The sequence below is a fragment of the Salmo salar genome, chromosome 28 (genome assembly GCF_965601325.2).
Source record: "Salmo salar chromosome 28, fSalSal1, whole genome shotgun sequence".
NCBI classification, from domain to species: Eukaryota; Metazoa; Chordata; class Actinopteri; order Salmoniformes; family Salmonidae; genus Salmo; species Salmo salar.
The window spans coordinates 30,799,542-30,817,272 of NC_138318.1; the positions used below are offsets into that span (position 1 = coordinate 30,799,542).

The 17,731-nt window shown below is 41.6% G+C and overlaps 1 protein-coding gene across 1 annotated transcript in view; it reads left to right on the top strand.

The window, feature by feature from the left end:
* Positions 1-17,731, top strand: part of LOC106589815 (CUB and sushi domain-containing protein 1) — a 406,652-nt gene that overhangs the window by 234,801 nt on the left and 154,120 nt on the right. The window contains exons 23-30 of the mRNA XM_082970365.1: positions 3,612-3,768; positions 3,895-4,086; positions 5,296-5,422; positions 6,141-6,343; positions 6,801-6,992; positions 7,842-7,980; positions 8,823-9,010; positions 10,678-10,872. Coding sequence (XP_082826491.1) covers positions 3,612-3,768; positions 3,895-4,086; positions 5,296-5,422; positions 6,141-6,343; positions 6,801-6,992; positions 7,842-7,980; positions 8,823-9,010; positions 10,678-10,872 — 1,393 coding nt within the window. The remainder of the gene's footprint in view (positions 1-3,611; positions 3,769-3,894; positions 4,087-5,295; positions 5,423-6,140; positions 6,344-6,800; positions 6,993-7,841; positions 7,981-8,822; positions 9,011-10,677; positions 10,873-17,731) is intronic.

A 17,731-nucleotide genomic window follows, 5' to 3' on the forward strand; every position in this document is an offset into this window, starting at 1 on the left:
CTGGGCCATACGCACTACCCTCTGTAACGCCTTGCGGTCGGCTGCTGAGCACTTACCAGTCAAGATCCTCTCAATGCTGCAGCTGTATAACTTTTTCAGGGGGTATAGGCGGTGTCATGCCCTCTTCACGACTGTATTAGTGTGTTTGGACCATGATAGGTCCTTAGTGATGTGGACACCGAGGAACTTGAAGCTCTCGACCCGCTCCACTACAGCCCCGTCGATATGTATGGCGGCATGTTCGGCCCTCTGTTTCCTGTAGTCCATGATAAGCATCTTTGTCTTGCCCACGTTAAGGGAGAGGTTGTTGTCCTGGCACCACAGTGCCAGGTCTCTGACCTCCTTCCTATAGGCTGTCTCGTCGTCGGTGATCAGCCCTACCATCGTCGTGTCTTCGGCACTTAATGATGGTGTTGGATTCATGTGTGGCCACGCAGTCTCGGGTGAACAAGGAGTACAGGGGGGGACTCTCACCACCTGCGGGCGGCCCGTCAGGAAGTCCAGGATCCAGTTGCAGAGGAAGGTGCATGATGAGCTTGGATGACGAGCTTGATGATGAGCTTGGTGATGAGCTTTGATGTCACTATGGTGTTCAACGCTAAGCTGTAGTTAATGAACAGCATTCTCACGTAGGTGTTCCTTTTCTCATGGTGGGAAAGTGCCGTGTGGAGTGCAATAGAGATTGCGTCATCTGTGGATCTGTTTGGGCGGTATGCGAATTGGAGTGGGTCCAAAGTTTCTGGGTTGATGGTGTTGACGTGAGCCATGACCAACCTTTCAAAGCATTTCATGGCTAAAGACGTGAGTGCTATGGGGCGGTAGTCATTTAGACTGGTTACCTTGGCGTTCGTCGCCACAGGGACTATGTTAAAAACATGTAGGTATTACAGACTGGGTTAGAGAGAGGTTGGAAATGTCAGTGAAGACACTTGCCGGCAAGTCAGCGCATTCTCTGAGTAATCCGTCTGGCCCTGCGACCTTGTGAATGTTAACCATGGTTCAGTGTTGCTTGCCTCGAAGCGAGCATAGAAGAGATATACAGTTGAAGTCGGAAGTTTACATACACCTTAGCCAAATACATTTAAACTCAGTTTTTCACAATTCCTGACATTTAATCCTAGTAAAAATTCCCTGTCTTAGGTCAGTTAGGATCACCACTTTATTTTAAGAATGTGAAATATCAGAATAATAGTAGAGAGAATTATTTATTTCAGCTTGTATTTCATTCATCACATTCCCAGTGGGTCAGAAGGTTACATACACTCAATTAGTATTTGGTAGCATTGCCTTTAAATTGTTTAACTTGAGGTAAACCTTTCGGGTAGCCTTCCACAAGCTTCACACAATAAGTTGGGTGAATTTTGGCCCATTCCTCCTGACAGAGCTGGTGTAACTGAGTCAGGTTTGTAGGCCTCCTTGCTTGCACACGCTTTTTCAGTTCTGCCCTCAAATATTCTATAGAATTGAGGTCAGGGCTTTGTGATGGCTACTCCAATACCTTGACTTTGTTGTCCTTAAGCCATTTTGCCACAACTTTGGAAGTATGCTTGAGGTCATTGTCCATTTGGAAGACCCATTTGCGACCAAGCTTTAACTTCCTGACTGGTCTATTGAGATGTTGCTTCAATATATCCACATAATTTTCCTGCCTCATGATGCCATCTATTTTGTGAAGTGCACCATTCCCTCGTGCAGCAAAGCACCCCCACAACATGATGTGCCACCCCCGTGCTTCACAGTTGGGATGGTGTTCTTCAGCATCCCCCTTTTCCTCCAAACATAATGATGGTCATTAGGGCCAAACAGTTCTATTTTTGTTTCATCAGACCAGAGGACATTTCTCCAAAAAGTATGATCTTTGTCCCCATGTGCAGTTGCAAACCATAGTCTGGCTTTTTTATGGCGGTTTTGGAGCAGTGGCTTCTTCCTTGCTGAATGGCCTTTCAGGTTATGTTGATATAGGACTCCTTTTAGTGTGGATATAGATACTTTTGTACCTGTTTCCTCCAGCATCTTCACAATGTCCTTTGCTGTTGTTCTGGGATTGATTTGCACTTTTCACACCAAAGTACGTTCATCTCTAGGAGACAGAATGCGTCTCCTTCCTGAGCGGTGTGATGGCTGCGTGGTCCCATGGTGTTTATACTTGCGTACTATTGTTTGTACAGATGAATGTGGTACCTTCAGGTATTTGGAAATTGCTCCCAAGGATGAACCAGACTTGTGGAGGTCTACAATTTTTTTCTGAGGTCTCGGCTGATTTCTTTTGATTTTCCCATGATGTCAAGCAAAGAGGCACTGAGTTTGAAGGTAGGCCTTGAAATACATCCACAGGTACACCTCCAATTGACTCAAATGATGTCAATTAGCCTATCAGAAGCCTCTAAAGCCATGACATAATTTTCTGTAGTTTTCCAAGCTGTTTAAAGTTACAGTCAACTTAGTGTATGTAAACTTCTGACCCACTGGAATTCAATTGTTGGAAAAATTACTTGTGTCATGCACAAAGTAGATGTCCTAACCGACTTGCCAAAACTATAGTTTGTCAACAAGAAATTTGTGGAGTGGTTGAAAAAGTTTTAATGACTCCAACCTAAGTGTATGTAAACTTCCGACTTCAATTGTAACTCGTCTGGTAGCCTTGCATCACTGGACAGATCTCGGCTGTGTTTCCCTTTGTAATCCGTGATAGTTTGCAAGGCCTGCCACATCCGATGAGCGTCAGAGCTGGTGTAGTAGGATTTGATCTTAGTCCTGTATTGAAACTTTCACTGTTTGATGGTTCGTCGGAGGGAGTAGCGGGATTTCTTATAAGTGTCCGGATTAGTGTCCTGCTCCTTGAAAGCAGCAGCTCTGGCCTCTAGATCAGTATGGATGTTTCCTGTAATCCATGGCTTCTGGTTGGGATATGTACGGTCACTGTGGGGACAACGGCGTCGATGCACTTATAAATTAAGCCGGTGACTGATGTGGTAAACTCCTCAATGTCGTTGGATGAATACCGGAAAATATTCCAGTCTGTGCTAGTGAAAGAGAATGGCAAGAGTGTGCAAAGCTGTCATCAAGGCAATGTGGCTATTTGAAGAATCTCAAATATAAAATATATTTTGATTTGTTTAACACTTTTTTTTGGTTACTACATGATTCCTTATGTGTTATTTCATAGTTTTAATGTCTTCACTATTATTCTACAATGTAGAAAATAGTAAAAATAAAGAAAAACCCTTGAATGAGTAGGTGTTCTAAAACTTTTGACCGGTAGTGTATGTTATTTGGAATAGGCACCCTTCTGGTTATCCGCATTAACATGTTTCTGCCTTTGTCTTGACCACTATCCTCTGGAAGCCCAACTTGAATTATTCTCCCGTAGTGTATATATTCATATTATGTATGTACAATATGCATCTACCCATCTGCTCTTTATTATTTTCTTGATGAATTGAATGCTAACTACTCACTCAAACCTCTTACGCTGCCACTCAGCAAATATTGTAATTGTACTGCAAGAGGCTGCATACTGTACAGTACACAGTATGCTATTGAATATTCCCTTGAATATTAATAGCATTTTGACAAACCTGTGCATTATAGTGTTGTTCTTTCATCAACAGGTATATGACGGGAAGGATACTTCACATCGTCTTCTTGGCAATTTCTCCAAAACTGACATGTACAATGTCATCATCAACAGTACCTCAAATCACCTCTGGATTGAGTTCAACAGCAACGGCACTGAAACCAACAAGGGATTCAGACTGACCTACAGCAGTGAGTAGATTATGTCCTAGAGACACAGCCTATATATATATATTCCCGGATTCAAGTTTTAGTGGACACTGGACAGATGTCTTTTTAATGTTTAAATTGGCTAAAGCGTCAAATCTGTATTTGTAGGTTTTGATCTTGTCAAGTGTGAAGAACCAGGAACTCCGAATTACGGATACAAGATTCAAGATGACGGCCATTTTGCGAACACTTTTGTGTTGTACAGTTGTAACCCTGGCTATACTCTCCATGGAAGCAGCACTCTGACATGCCTAAGTGGAGACCGTAGGGTTTGGGACAAACCTTTGCCTTCCTGTCTAGGTGAGTGAGTAGTTGCCGAAAATAGACAAATCAAATCAGAGTTTATTGGTCGCATACACAGATCTGCAGGTGTTATAGCAGATTCAGCTAGTAGAGTCTCACAAATACAATACAAATAATAAAAAACTGTATTAAATAAGAAATCAAGAATTAAGAACCCAGAGTAGATATATTATAGTGAGCATGTGTCAGAATCCAGAATATAAATACGTGGTGTATATAGACAGTATAGAATTTGGAAAGAAAATGGTATGTACTGTAGTAGGTATCATCAGGGAACTTTCCCTGATTATGGCGAAACACACCATTTCCATTCCTAAGGAAGATTTTGTTGACATTTCAATTATCAGAGTAATGGTCAAGATGCCCATATCAAAGGATTAATTTTCATCCACTGCATACTTTTGAATATATTATACTATTTTACCAGTCAACATGGACTTTGTTGTGTTGTCTGCATTCTGTCCCACACTTATTAATATCTTACTGATTCGATAATCTGACGAGCTCTGCCAGTTCCTCTCTCTCAGGCTAACTATGAGTCAAATCCCCTCCAGTCAAACTGTCATTTATACTATACCGAAATATTACACTAGTTAACAGCTATGAACATTTATCCCCTAATGCTGGCTATATTACTGCCCCTAAAGCTATATATGAAGAAACCTTGTGTGTCTCTCTCTTAATTTAAGTAAGGACACTCTGAGCTTTCTGTGCTGGTGAGAACTGATACATTACAGTGTCATTCTTCAGTTCAGCCTCATTCCTTAATTAGTCCAGCTCGGTTCAGACACATTTCTATACTGCAGAAAAGTAGCATGGAAAATGGATGACATTGCCCTAGGCTGTCATTGTATTTTTTCTTTCCTTTGAACGAAGTGACATAATAGGGATATCCTCTTTTCTTTTTCTGTCGTCAGCAGTGAATAAAATAACACACATACGTATGTGGAGAAGTTAGAGAACATATTAGGTTCTTTCAAGTGTGATTATGCAATGTATTATGGGATGTTTATGAATTGGTCTGATTGATGCCAGAGAGAGAAGCCAGCCTGAGGTTCATCAGGATTAAGACACCTTAAAAGATCAGGGTAGCTTATTTAATTGACTTTCTATTATGATGATATAAGCCTGCCCAAACGTATTTACACTGAACACCAGGGCTGCTGATGACTATGATAAAATACACGTTTCGGTTTCCTCATCTAGCTGAGTGCGGAGGCCACATCGCAGGTGCAGTATCTGGACGGATACTCTCCCCAGGTTACCCTGCACCCTACGACAACAACCTCCACTGTACCTGGTCCATTGAAGCGGACACAGGCAAAACCATTAGGTACAGTATCTCACAATAGAGCCACACCCCTTGGAATATGCGATTAGATACACAATAGCCCAATTTTTCTTGACTCCATTTAAATTTGAAGTGAAATCAGCTAGTTTATTGCGAGGCGTGTCTAGTATAGCGGAGCAATTGTTCTGCTGCACATTTGGAAAATGATTTGTGATTAAATGTGCCATTGCTGATTGCATTTCACCCCCACTGCTAGGCCTTCCTTACCATTAGCATATATTCCTTTAGGTCCATTACTGGCTTCTTCAAAACCAAACAATAACCCCCAAAGATAAACCAATTATGCCCGCTAGAAATGCCATAGAAATCAGATATGCCAATTCAATTCAAGCAATCTAAGGATCAAGGAGGGGGAGAGATACAATTGACATCGCTGGCTATTGGACTTTTTAAAGAATTCATCCTCTCTCTACTTTGCCGCTAAAAATAATTGAAACATTCCTTTGGCAAGCAAGACCGTTCTGATCTAGATGTTTCCTTGGTCTGAAGCATTACTTGAGGACTGATTCGCTAGAACTCCAATGATAATTTTGTATTACAAGTTGGTAACTACCCTTGGTCAGTTGATTTATGGGGTATTGTTGTGTAGGTGTTTGTCACAAATGTGAACCAATGGTAAGGCCAGACTATAGTATGCAAGGTTCTAATTGTTGAAGAGCTGCATAGTGTATAATTAATAATTCTCTCTCTTTCTATTTAGCCTCCACTTCATAGTGTTTGACACGGAAGTGGCCCATGACATCCTGAAAGTGTGGGACGGTCCAACAGAGGGGGGTATCCTCCTGAAGGAATGGAGTGGGTCAGCTCTGCCCGAGGACACCCACAGCACCTTCAACATCCTAACACTCCAGTTTGACAGTGATTACTTCATCAGCAAGTCAGGCTTCTCCATTCAGTTCTCAAGTAAGTAGCACTCTACCTGTCACAACAGACCAGAAGTATTCTGATATGACATTCACACCAATAACTTTTCAGACGAAGGCTACAGTATGTTTCTTGACATTTCCCTCTCTCAGCCTCGATTTGAACTTGTTTTTATGTCCTTTATATCCACGTATAAACCACTCTTATGACGAATACATTTTTTTGCACCATAAATATTTCATGCAAATATAAATGAAATGGAGCATTGCATTTGCATATAAATGGCAAATATTTTCTGGAACTATTATTTCAAAGACAAGTAGTCTCCACAATTCAGTTTGCTGCCAGTCCAATGATTTCAAATACAATATTATATTATATCATAATCAGCATTTGGCAGAATATTTTTTTGTTGTATAAATGATATGCGTTTTGTCAAAATGTCAGCATTTGTCTTATGTTAATATTCATAAGTGATTCATTTGTGTGATTTCAGCTACTACTGCCATGACCTGTAATGACCCTGGGACACCCCAGAACGGGACGCGTTACGGGGATAGTCGGGAGCCCGGGGACACCATCACCTTCCAGTGTGACCCAGGTTACCAGGTCCAGGGCCTGGACAAGATCACCTGTGTACAGCTCAACAACAGGTTCTACTGGCAGCCAGACCCTCCAACCTGTATAGGTATGTTGCTTTGACTTCCACAGTAATGGAGGAATGACTTCACTGTTATTTCTCTTCTTGGCTTGAGGTCAGCAAAGGGTTTGTACAATAGGTAGATGTTCCCTTTAGGATAATTCTGCTGCAAGAAGGTGATTTGGGATGTGTATGCTAGGCCGCTGCATTGTTTTCATTGAAGGATTTGTGGTATCTGAAAATACATGTAAACAATGTTTTATTAACCACCACTCATTTGTGTCTGCTTAATTACTTTATGTTGAATGAGTGACATGTTTATTATTAGAATGAATGAAATGTAACATTAGGAATGTAAACCATGTCTCAGTAGAGTGTGAATCCCCCTGTGAAAAATGATTCATCAGTAACTGAAATGTAATTGGCATTTTCAGCCATTGTCAACCAATCCTTTTGTCAGACAGTGTGCTTTGTCAGTTCTAGTCTTTTGGTATGTTTACCACACCACTAATAATTGTTTGATGGAAGGCCATTTATAGCCAAAATCATTTGTAAAGGTGGAAGATTACTGAGATTAGAAAAACGTTGCTCTTACAAACCCTCCCAATCAAGTACATGACTGACAGGATTGAAACTCAAATGGAGTCTTATTTTGCTTAGCTCACGCTTGAATTGACATTCAAACAAGTCTCACACAACGGTAAAAATAAAGAAGCAAAGATGTGAATAACATTTCTGAATGACAGTAGCAGGGAGGAATTCCATCGTTACTGTTTGTCACTGAACGTCTGTGCATGGTGGCCTGTTTTGTCACTTCAATCAACATAAACAGTTAATGTGATGGAGACAAGTCGTATTAAAACCTGTGTGTTGCCCTCACTCTCCTTGATGTGATAGCTACCTGCGGCGGCAACGTGACAGGCCCTGCTGGGGTGATTCTATCACCCAACTATCCACAGCCGTACCCACCAGGAAAGGAATGTGACTGGAGAATTAAAGTCAACACTGACTTTGTTATAGCCCTAATTTTCAAAAGGTATGTCACTCACGCTATGCTGCGAGGCACCGACGGTAATAAGGAGCAAGGTCAAAGAGCAGATGGAAGGAGTGTATCCACTCTGTCTTTGTCAGTTTGGTAATTACCGTAAACAAACATTAAACACATCTGTGTTTGAGGTGAAATAGTTTGCCTTTGTTCAAATATTATCCAAATCAATGTGTGTTACTGTATTACGCCATATACCTAGATGATACCTATAGATGGAATAGCTTTGATGAAATGTACTATAGTTCCTCGAATTACAAAGCACCACAACCCATAGGAATTACATTGGCTCAAATTAGAAAAATCCCAAAGAACTCTTATCAGTTGATCTCAGATTCATCAGAACATTACTTGCTCACCATCCCTCTAATGGCAGTTACAGACAGTACAAACAGGCCCCCACATGCCTGCTTCACAATGTAGGGCCAAGGTGAGCTGAACTGGCCTGGCCATAGTTTCTGGGAAGAACAATGTGAATGGAAACATCCGAGCCAACAGAGTCTGGTTCTGGTTGGCCCTACGGTGTAATTCAGGCTCAGGTTGATGTTATTTGGGATGGATCTTGTCCTGGATTTTCACTAGATGGGCCAGTGGCAAAGTCAAAATTGGCTATATATCATAAAAAGTTACAAAAACAAAAATATGCTTAGGGTTAGGCATAAGGTTAGCAGTGTGGTTAAGGTTAGGTTTACAATCAGATTTTATGACTTGGTGGCCAACTAGTGAAACACTCTGCAGAGCTGCCTCCAGTACATGAGTCATCCCAATATATGCCAACCTGCGAATCAGGCATCAGTCTTTAATAAACATTGTTTTCTATTGCATATTTCCAGTTTCAACATGGAACCCAGCTATGACTTCCTGCACATCTATGAGGGGGATAACTCCAACGGCCCATTGATCAGCAGCCTGCAGGGAAATCAGGCCCCGGAGCGCATCGAGAGCAGTGGCAACAGCCTCTTCCTCGCTTTCAGGAGTGACGCTTCCCTCGGGATGTCTGGCTTTGCCATTGAATTCAAAGGCAAGTTGTCAACATGTTAGTCTCGCAGGAGGTGACCCTAGGTTTCTTTGAAAGTGTATAGCATTGGCCATATCGTAAGGTTGATGTCTCTATAAAAAATGCTTTCAACAGATATAGATTTCTAAGATGAAAGATTTCCAGGAACTGGAGAACACATTCTATAGACAACATGTTTTTATAAGCCTTATTGCATGTTGTTCTTCCTGTCAGCTAGATGTCCTTATTTTGTCTGTTGTCTACACACAGCTATGCAGTATCTGAAAAACAGTATGTATTCCAACCTACTTCTTTTTATGAAATGCTCTTTGATTAAAGGCATTGATGATAGAACTACCGTAGATCAACTGGATAATTGGTTTGATTTGTTACAGAAAATCAATGAAAGTCACAAAACACATGAACACAGATGTGTATAGTATTTTGCCACTTCAACGTCTCGTTCTTCCTGGAAGATTTATTCAAACCAATCAATGGCATAATTTGTCATTTTGTTTTGTTGGTCCTGTATTTAACTGTGCTTTTGTCAATAAAAACAGTTAATTACCTTCCATGGGAACTCAGCAAGATTTGTCATCTCCCAAGGCTAAAAGCACTCAAATGTTTCTTCTCTCTCTAATTGAAAATATAATCTACGCTCTTTTTTTCTGTAAATCAATCTCCTATATTCATATTTTTCTCCCATCCATGCACCATTAACTAAGGTAATTTAAATGTTGAGAAGGTTAAAAATAATGCCATTTCTGTTTTCATACTTATTACTGTAATAAACTTCATATATTTGTTTATGTTTTCTACTACTTTATTTCTATTTATGTATTCATAAATCCATGTCAAAATGTATCTTTAGGTTGAGGGCATTGGCATGTATACTTTGGCCTTATGTATTGAGAAGCGTTTTCCCTCTCTGGGTATTGGAATGCGGATGAAATTGTGATGCACTATAGCAATTTCAGTGATAAAATCTCCCACCGCTACCCTCCAATTTTCACTGCTTCTTAAAGCACAAGGCAGCGGAGAGAAGTGGGCTGTTAGCTGTCATCTTGTTTGGCAGTGTATACAAGCACCACCTCCAGAGATTTTTCCAACTGTCCTTCTCCTAGTGTCTGTTCCCTTAAGGACACTGGCTGCCCTCGCCCCCACCCATTTTTCCTACAGACCCAGATGCTTACCTTGCATTCCCCTCTGTGTTGGTCTTTTCTATTGAGGATTCCTTGGAGCAACTCTACTTGCTCTTTTGTACTCTACACTCCCTGTGTTCTGCCTCTTACATGAAGGTTCACCATAGAGAAACATAGGTAGCGGCTTCCGAGAATCCCTGGAATGTTCATATATTTATATATTTCTTAATTCCGTTCTTTAACTTTTAGATTTGTGTGTATTGTTGTGAATTGTTAAATACTACTGCACTGTTGGGTCTAGGAGCTCAAGCATTTGTTTGAATGCACCCTGTAACCCAGGATACCATACCCTGCCTGTTCCCGATATCTGGGCTTTTCAACTGCTGAGTTTCTTTTGCATTTATGGATAAGTTGCAATGCTTTAGCAAAAATCATTATGGTTTGACATTTTCCTCCTTGGTGTTGTAATGAAATCAAGTCTCTCTGCTCAAGGTCTATTGTCCTGCACGGTACTTTAGCTTAAGCTTGTGTATGTTTTCTACTCCACAGAGAAACCCAGGGAGGCATGCTTTGACCCTGGAAATATCATGAACGGCAGTCGCGTGGGCATGGACTACAAACTGGCCTCCACAGTGACCTATCAATGTAACTCTGGATATACTGTTGTTGGACCAGCCACAATCACATGCGTTATCGGTTCAGATGGAAAACCTATATGGGACAAGGTCCTACCATCATGTAAAGGTAAGATCTTTTCAGTTTGCCTACGGTTATAAAATCTGATTCCCAACAGCTTATCACAGAGAGAATACCTTGAGTTCTTGTTGTCCTCCCTTCAAGTCTAATTGATTTGTCTTGGTACCCTCATCTAGCCTCTTAATTACAGACTGATTACCGCTCTGTGGGAGACAACCATTCATGTAAGCTTGTGAGATCAGGTGGCTTGCGAGGCTAACCATCATCGGCACTATCAATCAAGGCTAATATCAAGCCAATTTTTACTGGTTTCACCGAAAGGTTTTGTGCACCCCTTTTTGTCTTTGCACAAGAAGGGAGTATTGGTTTTTTAAAGACCACGGCTGAACTTTCTAGCAGATTATTGACAGTTGTGAGAGCTTGGGCGGTGACAACTGCCACTCACTCGTCCTTTTACCCCCCCCTTTCTCTCTCTCTCGTTCATGTCCGTGCGTCTCTGAGGAGACAGAAACTCAGACAGGTGGCTGTGTAGTTGCTGCCACATCATCTCTATACCTCCACCCTGCCACTTCACACACTGAGCCTCTACCTTACAGCGGCACGGCCACTGGAGACATGACTTGGATATGAGAGACACACACCAAAGTGTTATAGTCGACATGATGAACATGGAATTATGTTATTTTCATTAAAAATTTCGAGATGTATGCATAAAGCTGATCATTTTAGGATATAAGCTATTTTCAAGGAAACAAGCAAGATTAGCTAGCTTCTAATTTTTAAAACAAATTTTCACCTGTTTTTTTCCCGTATTCCATCAGATCTAGTGGGGGAGTGTGAGACTCATGAGTGAAAATCCACCTGAGCTCCTACCGTTAAGAGATTTGGAGCTTTTGTGAATCTGATTGTATGTCATTAAGAAGTTACTCCGGCATTCACATAAACAATAGAGAGGGTTTTGTGCACCAAGACACAGCTGAAGCAAAGCAAACAGCTCATTGTCTCTAGTCTAGACCCTACTGGGTCGAAAACTGAACAAACACTAGAGCTAGTTTAGAAGGATATACAACAACAGGAGACTGCAGAACAAATCAGCAGAGGAACTACAAATTAAGCCTTGGATCTATAGTTAGTCTCTCCAGGATTCTGCTATTCTGCGATCGCAATTTTTTTGTTGCAAAACCAACAATTTCCCATATATTATGCGAGGGTTTGCAAATTTGACCAATCCCTGCTTTATTTCTGCATAAAACAGTCAAATCATTGTAATATTATCACATAAAACTGACCCATCAACGCAGTATAAAAACAGGTCTCGCAATTTCAACCAATCACTGCACATTTACCGCATAATATGATTTGATCAAGTTACATAATCAACAAACTTTTTCTCTTGTCAGTGCATTTTCAAATTGGACAAAATCATCACGTATTGCCATGCAAAATGTCAGAATTGCCGCAGCAAAATCAAGCATTTTTGCTCACAAATATCACAAAAAATCCCAGCAAAATCCTGGAGGGACTGTATAATGGTTTTACATTGCTAACACTCCTAACCCCTGTCTGTAAGTCAGTCTAAAGGGATTTGAGCTTTTAAACAGCATGTGTTGATTAGTTGACCCTTTTTGATTGAGGAAATCCATTGTAAGCCGCTAGTTCATAGTTTGATATCTGGGAAATGTATATCAGTTGCCTAGCCTTTTTTAAAATGCCTGAACATAAGCATACAGTATGTGAGAACACACATAATCCCCTTCAGCAAGAGCATTTAACCCTCTTGTCTGTGGTTGAATTGAGCTTATTTTGCCTGATGATAAAGAGGTGAACAGAGCTATTTGCTGGTTATGTTCATAAGTGAGCAACAGAAAGAGCCATTTCTAAAGGCTGTGGCTGTGCCTGCAAGCCAAGGCCTCTTGAGTGACGGTGAAACCGCCAGAGTGCCACGTGGGTTATATGCAGATCAGTCACAGTGAGACAGGGAGGACTCACTGTGAATGTTAAAACTCATTCTGCTGCCGGTTGAGGGAAATGATTACTAATGTCCCCAGTATCACCCGGCTAATGAACGGAATCGTTATGTATTTAATAAGGACTGTGGGGGGAGGGGTGGGAATATTTCTCAGTGTAAACCGCTCCTGTAGCCAATGAATGCCCATTTTTAGAAGCTGTGGGTGTGTCCAGGTAAGGGGTACAGTATAGAAGCTGTGGGTGTGTACAGGTAAGTGGTACAGTATAGAAGCTGTGGGTGTGTACAGGTAAGGGGTACAGTATAGAAGCTGTGGGTGTGTACAGGTAAGTGGTACAGTATAGAAGCTGTGGGTGTGTACAGGTAAGTGGTACAGTATAGAAGCTGTGGGTGTGTACAGGTAAGGGGTACAGTATAGAAGCTGTGGGTGTGTACAGGTAAGTGGTACAGTATAGAAGCTGTGGGTGTGTACAGGTAAGTGGTACAGTATAGAAGCTGTGGGTGTGTACAGGTAAGTGGTACAGTATAGAAGCTGTGGTTGTGTACAGGTAAGTGGTACAGTATAGAAGCTGTGGGTGTGTACAGGTAAGTGGTACAGTATAGAAGCTGTGGGTGTGTACAGGTAAGTGGTACAGTATAGAAGCTGTGGGTGTGTCCAGGTAAGTGGTACAGTATAGAAGCTGTGGGTGTGTCCAGGTAAGGGGTACAGTATAGAAGCTGTGGGTGTGTACAGGTAAGTGGTACAGTATAGAAGCTGTGGGTGTGTACAGGTAAGTGGTACAGTATAGAAGCTGTGGGTGTGTCCAGGTAAGTGGTACAGTATAGAAGAAAAGCAAACACTTTAAGTGTGTCAGGTGTACGTTATTATTGTTGCTTCAGGGTGGTTGTGAGACTCTATAGGTCCAGTTTACTGACAGTTTCAACAACTGTCATGTTTAGCAATGAATATTAATGCAACAAACAAGAACAAAAACCATAATACCGTCTTTATTTTACACCAGCAACCCTTCTCTTCACCTTTATTTAGCTAATTCATGTTCTAATCTTTGATATTTTAGTCCCCTCTGAAAATAGCAGGTCCAAAACTACAGTATATCTACTGAAGACCAAATTTGAACCATTTGACATTTTTCACTGGTCTGTGATTTTCCGCTGCTTTTTGGAATACTGATTCCCTCCAAGGCACTTCCTTGGGCTTTCAGACAAAACTAATTAGAAAGGGGTGAGATCCTTTTAAATAATAAAGGATTTTCCCCCCTCTTTCTCTCAGCTTCTCTCATCCAAACAGGTCTTTTATTCGTTTCCATAGTAACTACAGTAAAAGACTGTCTCTTGAATGAGGAATCCTCCATGACTGTAAATAGAAGGTGTGTAATAGGGTTAAAGCATGGTGGTATGGCGCCCCTCGGAGGCGGGCAGTGTTGACACACGGCCGCGCCAGCGCCAGATGAATTGCATAGACTAGAGGAATTAGAGTTTGTTTGGATTTATGCATGTCTGTGTGCTTCTGTGTTGAGGGCATAACAATGCAATAGCTGTGTCCACACTACAGTCCTCAATATCCACTCTACGGTCCTCTGTATCCACTCTATGGTTCCTCTGTATCCACTCTATGGTTCCTCTGTATCTACTCTATGGTCCTCTGTATCTACTCTATGGTCCTCTGTATCCACTCTATGGTCCTCTGTATCCACTCTATGGTCCTCTGTATCCATAATATGGTCCTCAATATCCTCACTATGGTCCTCTGTATCCACTCTATGGTCCTCTGTATCCACTCTATGGTCCTCTGTATCCATAATATGGTCCTCAATATCCTCACTATGGTCCTCTGTATCCACTCTATGGTCCTCTGTATCCACTCTATGGTCCTCTGTATCCATAATATGGTCCTCAATATCCTCACTATGGTCCTCTGTATCCACACTATGGTCCTCTGTATCCACATCTGAACTTCCTTCCTCCTCTCTCTTTCTCTCTCTCATACTATCTGTCTCATGCATGCATGCTCTCATTCTCCCTCTCTATCTGGCTCCGTCTCTCTTTCTCACATTATCTCTCCTGCGGTATTACATGGATGTTTTTTCACGGCTGACTCCTCTAGATGAGACGTTGAGGTCAGGTGGAAGACACGTCTGTTTCCATGATACTAGTGAAGGGAAATCACACTTGCTTACATTGGTGTAGAGCTGCATTCATATCAGGCACATGTCATAGCAGCCAACGTTGTGCGGTCTGTTAGGTTTAAGCGGCTTGTGGCGTCTGTTCGATTACTGTATGCATAAACATGACGCTATGTTTGAAAGTCCTTAAATAGCTAAAGTATGTACATTCCCACATACAATTATTATTAGAAATAAGGTCTGACGATGACTACCTTGGCACGTCGCTACAGTGGCTGGCGTATTATACGGTGTTGATTTCAGCATATTGTCTAGTGTCATTTAATTTGTTTGTCTTTATTTTCTTTGTTTTTGTCCATATTTCTATTCATTGGGGCGTGAGGTATTCTACCAGTTAAGAGCGTTGGGCCAGTAACCGAAAGGTTGCTAGTTCAAATCCCAGACTAGGTGAAAAATCTGTCAATGTTCCTTGGAGCAAGGTACTTAACCCTAATTGCTCCTGTAAGTCATTCTGGATAAGAGCATCTATTTAAATGTAGAATATTTCCATATACTGCACAGAAAATCTAATAAACAGGTTATGGCTTCTGGAAGCTTGTCATTGTCTGTAACTCTCACCTAGTCATGATGGTAAAAATGTAATACTACTATTATCATAATTCATACTGGCTGACCAATGCTCAAGTAATCAGTTATCTCAACAGCATATTTAATATTAAATTGTAATATTCAGTATAACCATGGTAACCCACAGTTGGATGTATGCTGAGTAGACTGACCCCAAGTCAAGTCAAATGTTATTTGTCACATGCTTCATAAACAACAGGTGTAGACTAACAGTGAAATGCTTATCCCTGATCTTTGAGATGTTCAGTTTTTTTGTGGGTTATGTCATTTCCCTGATTTGGTCATGTATAATGAAGATTGTTACATAACCTGTTTTGAAAGACTAAATAAGGAAATCCAATATTTGTTATGATAAATAGTGAGTGAGTGATCCAGCATTTGATACCTAGAAGAGAAAGTACACTTTTGCCTGACATGACACTGCTTACAGTGCCAACAGTTAAACAATTATCAGACAGCAATTTCCCTTTCTTTACGAATTACTGACGTGATCTGTGTTAAAAGCCCAGTGTAGTAAAAAACTCGATTTCCCTGTGTTTATATATAAATCAAATTTTATTTTTCACATACACATGTTTAGCAGATGTTATTGCGGGTGTAGCGAAATGCTTGTGTTTCTAGCTCCAACAGTGCAGTAATATCTAACAATTCACAACAATACACACAATACACACAACCTAAAAGTAAAAGAATGGAATTAAGGAATATATAAATATTAGGATGAGCAATGTCGGAGTGGCACAGACTAAATACAGTAGAATATAATACAGTATATACATGAGATAAGTAAAGCAAAAATATGTAAACATTATTAAAGTGACTAGTGTTCCACTATTAAAGTGGCCAGTGATTTCAAGTCTATGTATATAGGGAAGCAGCCTCTAGGGTGCAGGGTTACATAACCGGGTGGAAGCCGCCTAGTGATGGCTATTAAACAGTCTGATGGCCTTGAGATAGAAGCTGTTTTTCAGTCTCTCAGTCCCAGTATTTATGCACCTGTTCTGACCTTGCCTTCTGGATGATAACGGTGTGTACAGGCAGTGGCTCGGGTGGTTGTTGTCCCTGTTGATCTTTTTGGCCTTCCTGTGACATCGGGTGCTGTAGGTAGTTTGCCCCCAATGCTGCACACCACCCTCTAAAGAGCCCTGCGGTTGCGGGCGGTGCAGTTGCCGTACCAGTCGGTGATACAGCCTGACAGAATGCTCTCAATTGTGCATCTGTAAAAGTTTGTGAGGGTTTAAGGTGCCAAGCCAAATTTCTTCAGCCTCAAATTTCTTGTGCCTTCTTCACCACACTGTCTGTGTGGGTGGACCATTTCAGATCGTCAGTGATGTGTATGTTGAGGAACTTGAAGCTTTCCACCTGCTCCACTGCAGTCACGTCAATGTGGATAGGGGCTGCTCTCTCTGCTGTTTCCTGAAGTCCATGATCAGCTCCTTTGTTTTGTCGACATTGAGTGAGAGGTTATTTTCCTGGCACCACAGTCCCAGGGCCCTCACCTCCTCTCTGTAGGCTGTCTCGTCATTGTTGGTAATCAGGACTACTACTGTTGTGTCATTTGCAAACTTGATGATTGAGTTGGAGGTGTCCATGGCCACGCAGTCATGGGTGAACAGGGAGTACAGGAGGGGGCTGAGCACACACCCTTGTGGGGTCCCTGTGTTGAGGATCAGTGAAGTGGAGGTGTTGTTTCCTACCTTCACCACCTGGGGTTGGCCCGTTAGGAAGTCCAGGACCCAGTTGCACAGGGCGGGGTTTAGATCCAGGGCCCCGAGCTTAATGATGAGCTTGGAGGGTACTATGGTGTTGAATGCTGAGCTATAGTCAATTAACAGCATTCTTACATAGGTATTCCTCTTGTCCAGATGGGATACGGCCGTGTGCAGTGCAATGGCGATTGCATCGTCTGTAGATCTATTGGGGCGGTAAGCAAATTGACGTGTGTTTAGGGTGTCAGGTAAGGTAGAGGTGATATGATCCTTAACTAGCCTCTCAAAGCACTTCATGATCACAGAATTGAGTGCTACGGGGTGATAGTTATTTAGTTCAGTTACCTTTGCTTTCTTGGGTACAGGAATAATGGTGGATATCTTGAAGCAAGTGTGGGATAGGGAGAGATTGAATATATCTGTCAACACTCCAGCCAGCTGGTCTGCGCATGCTCTGAGGACGCAGCTAGGGATGCCCTTTG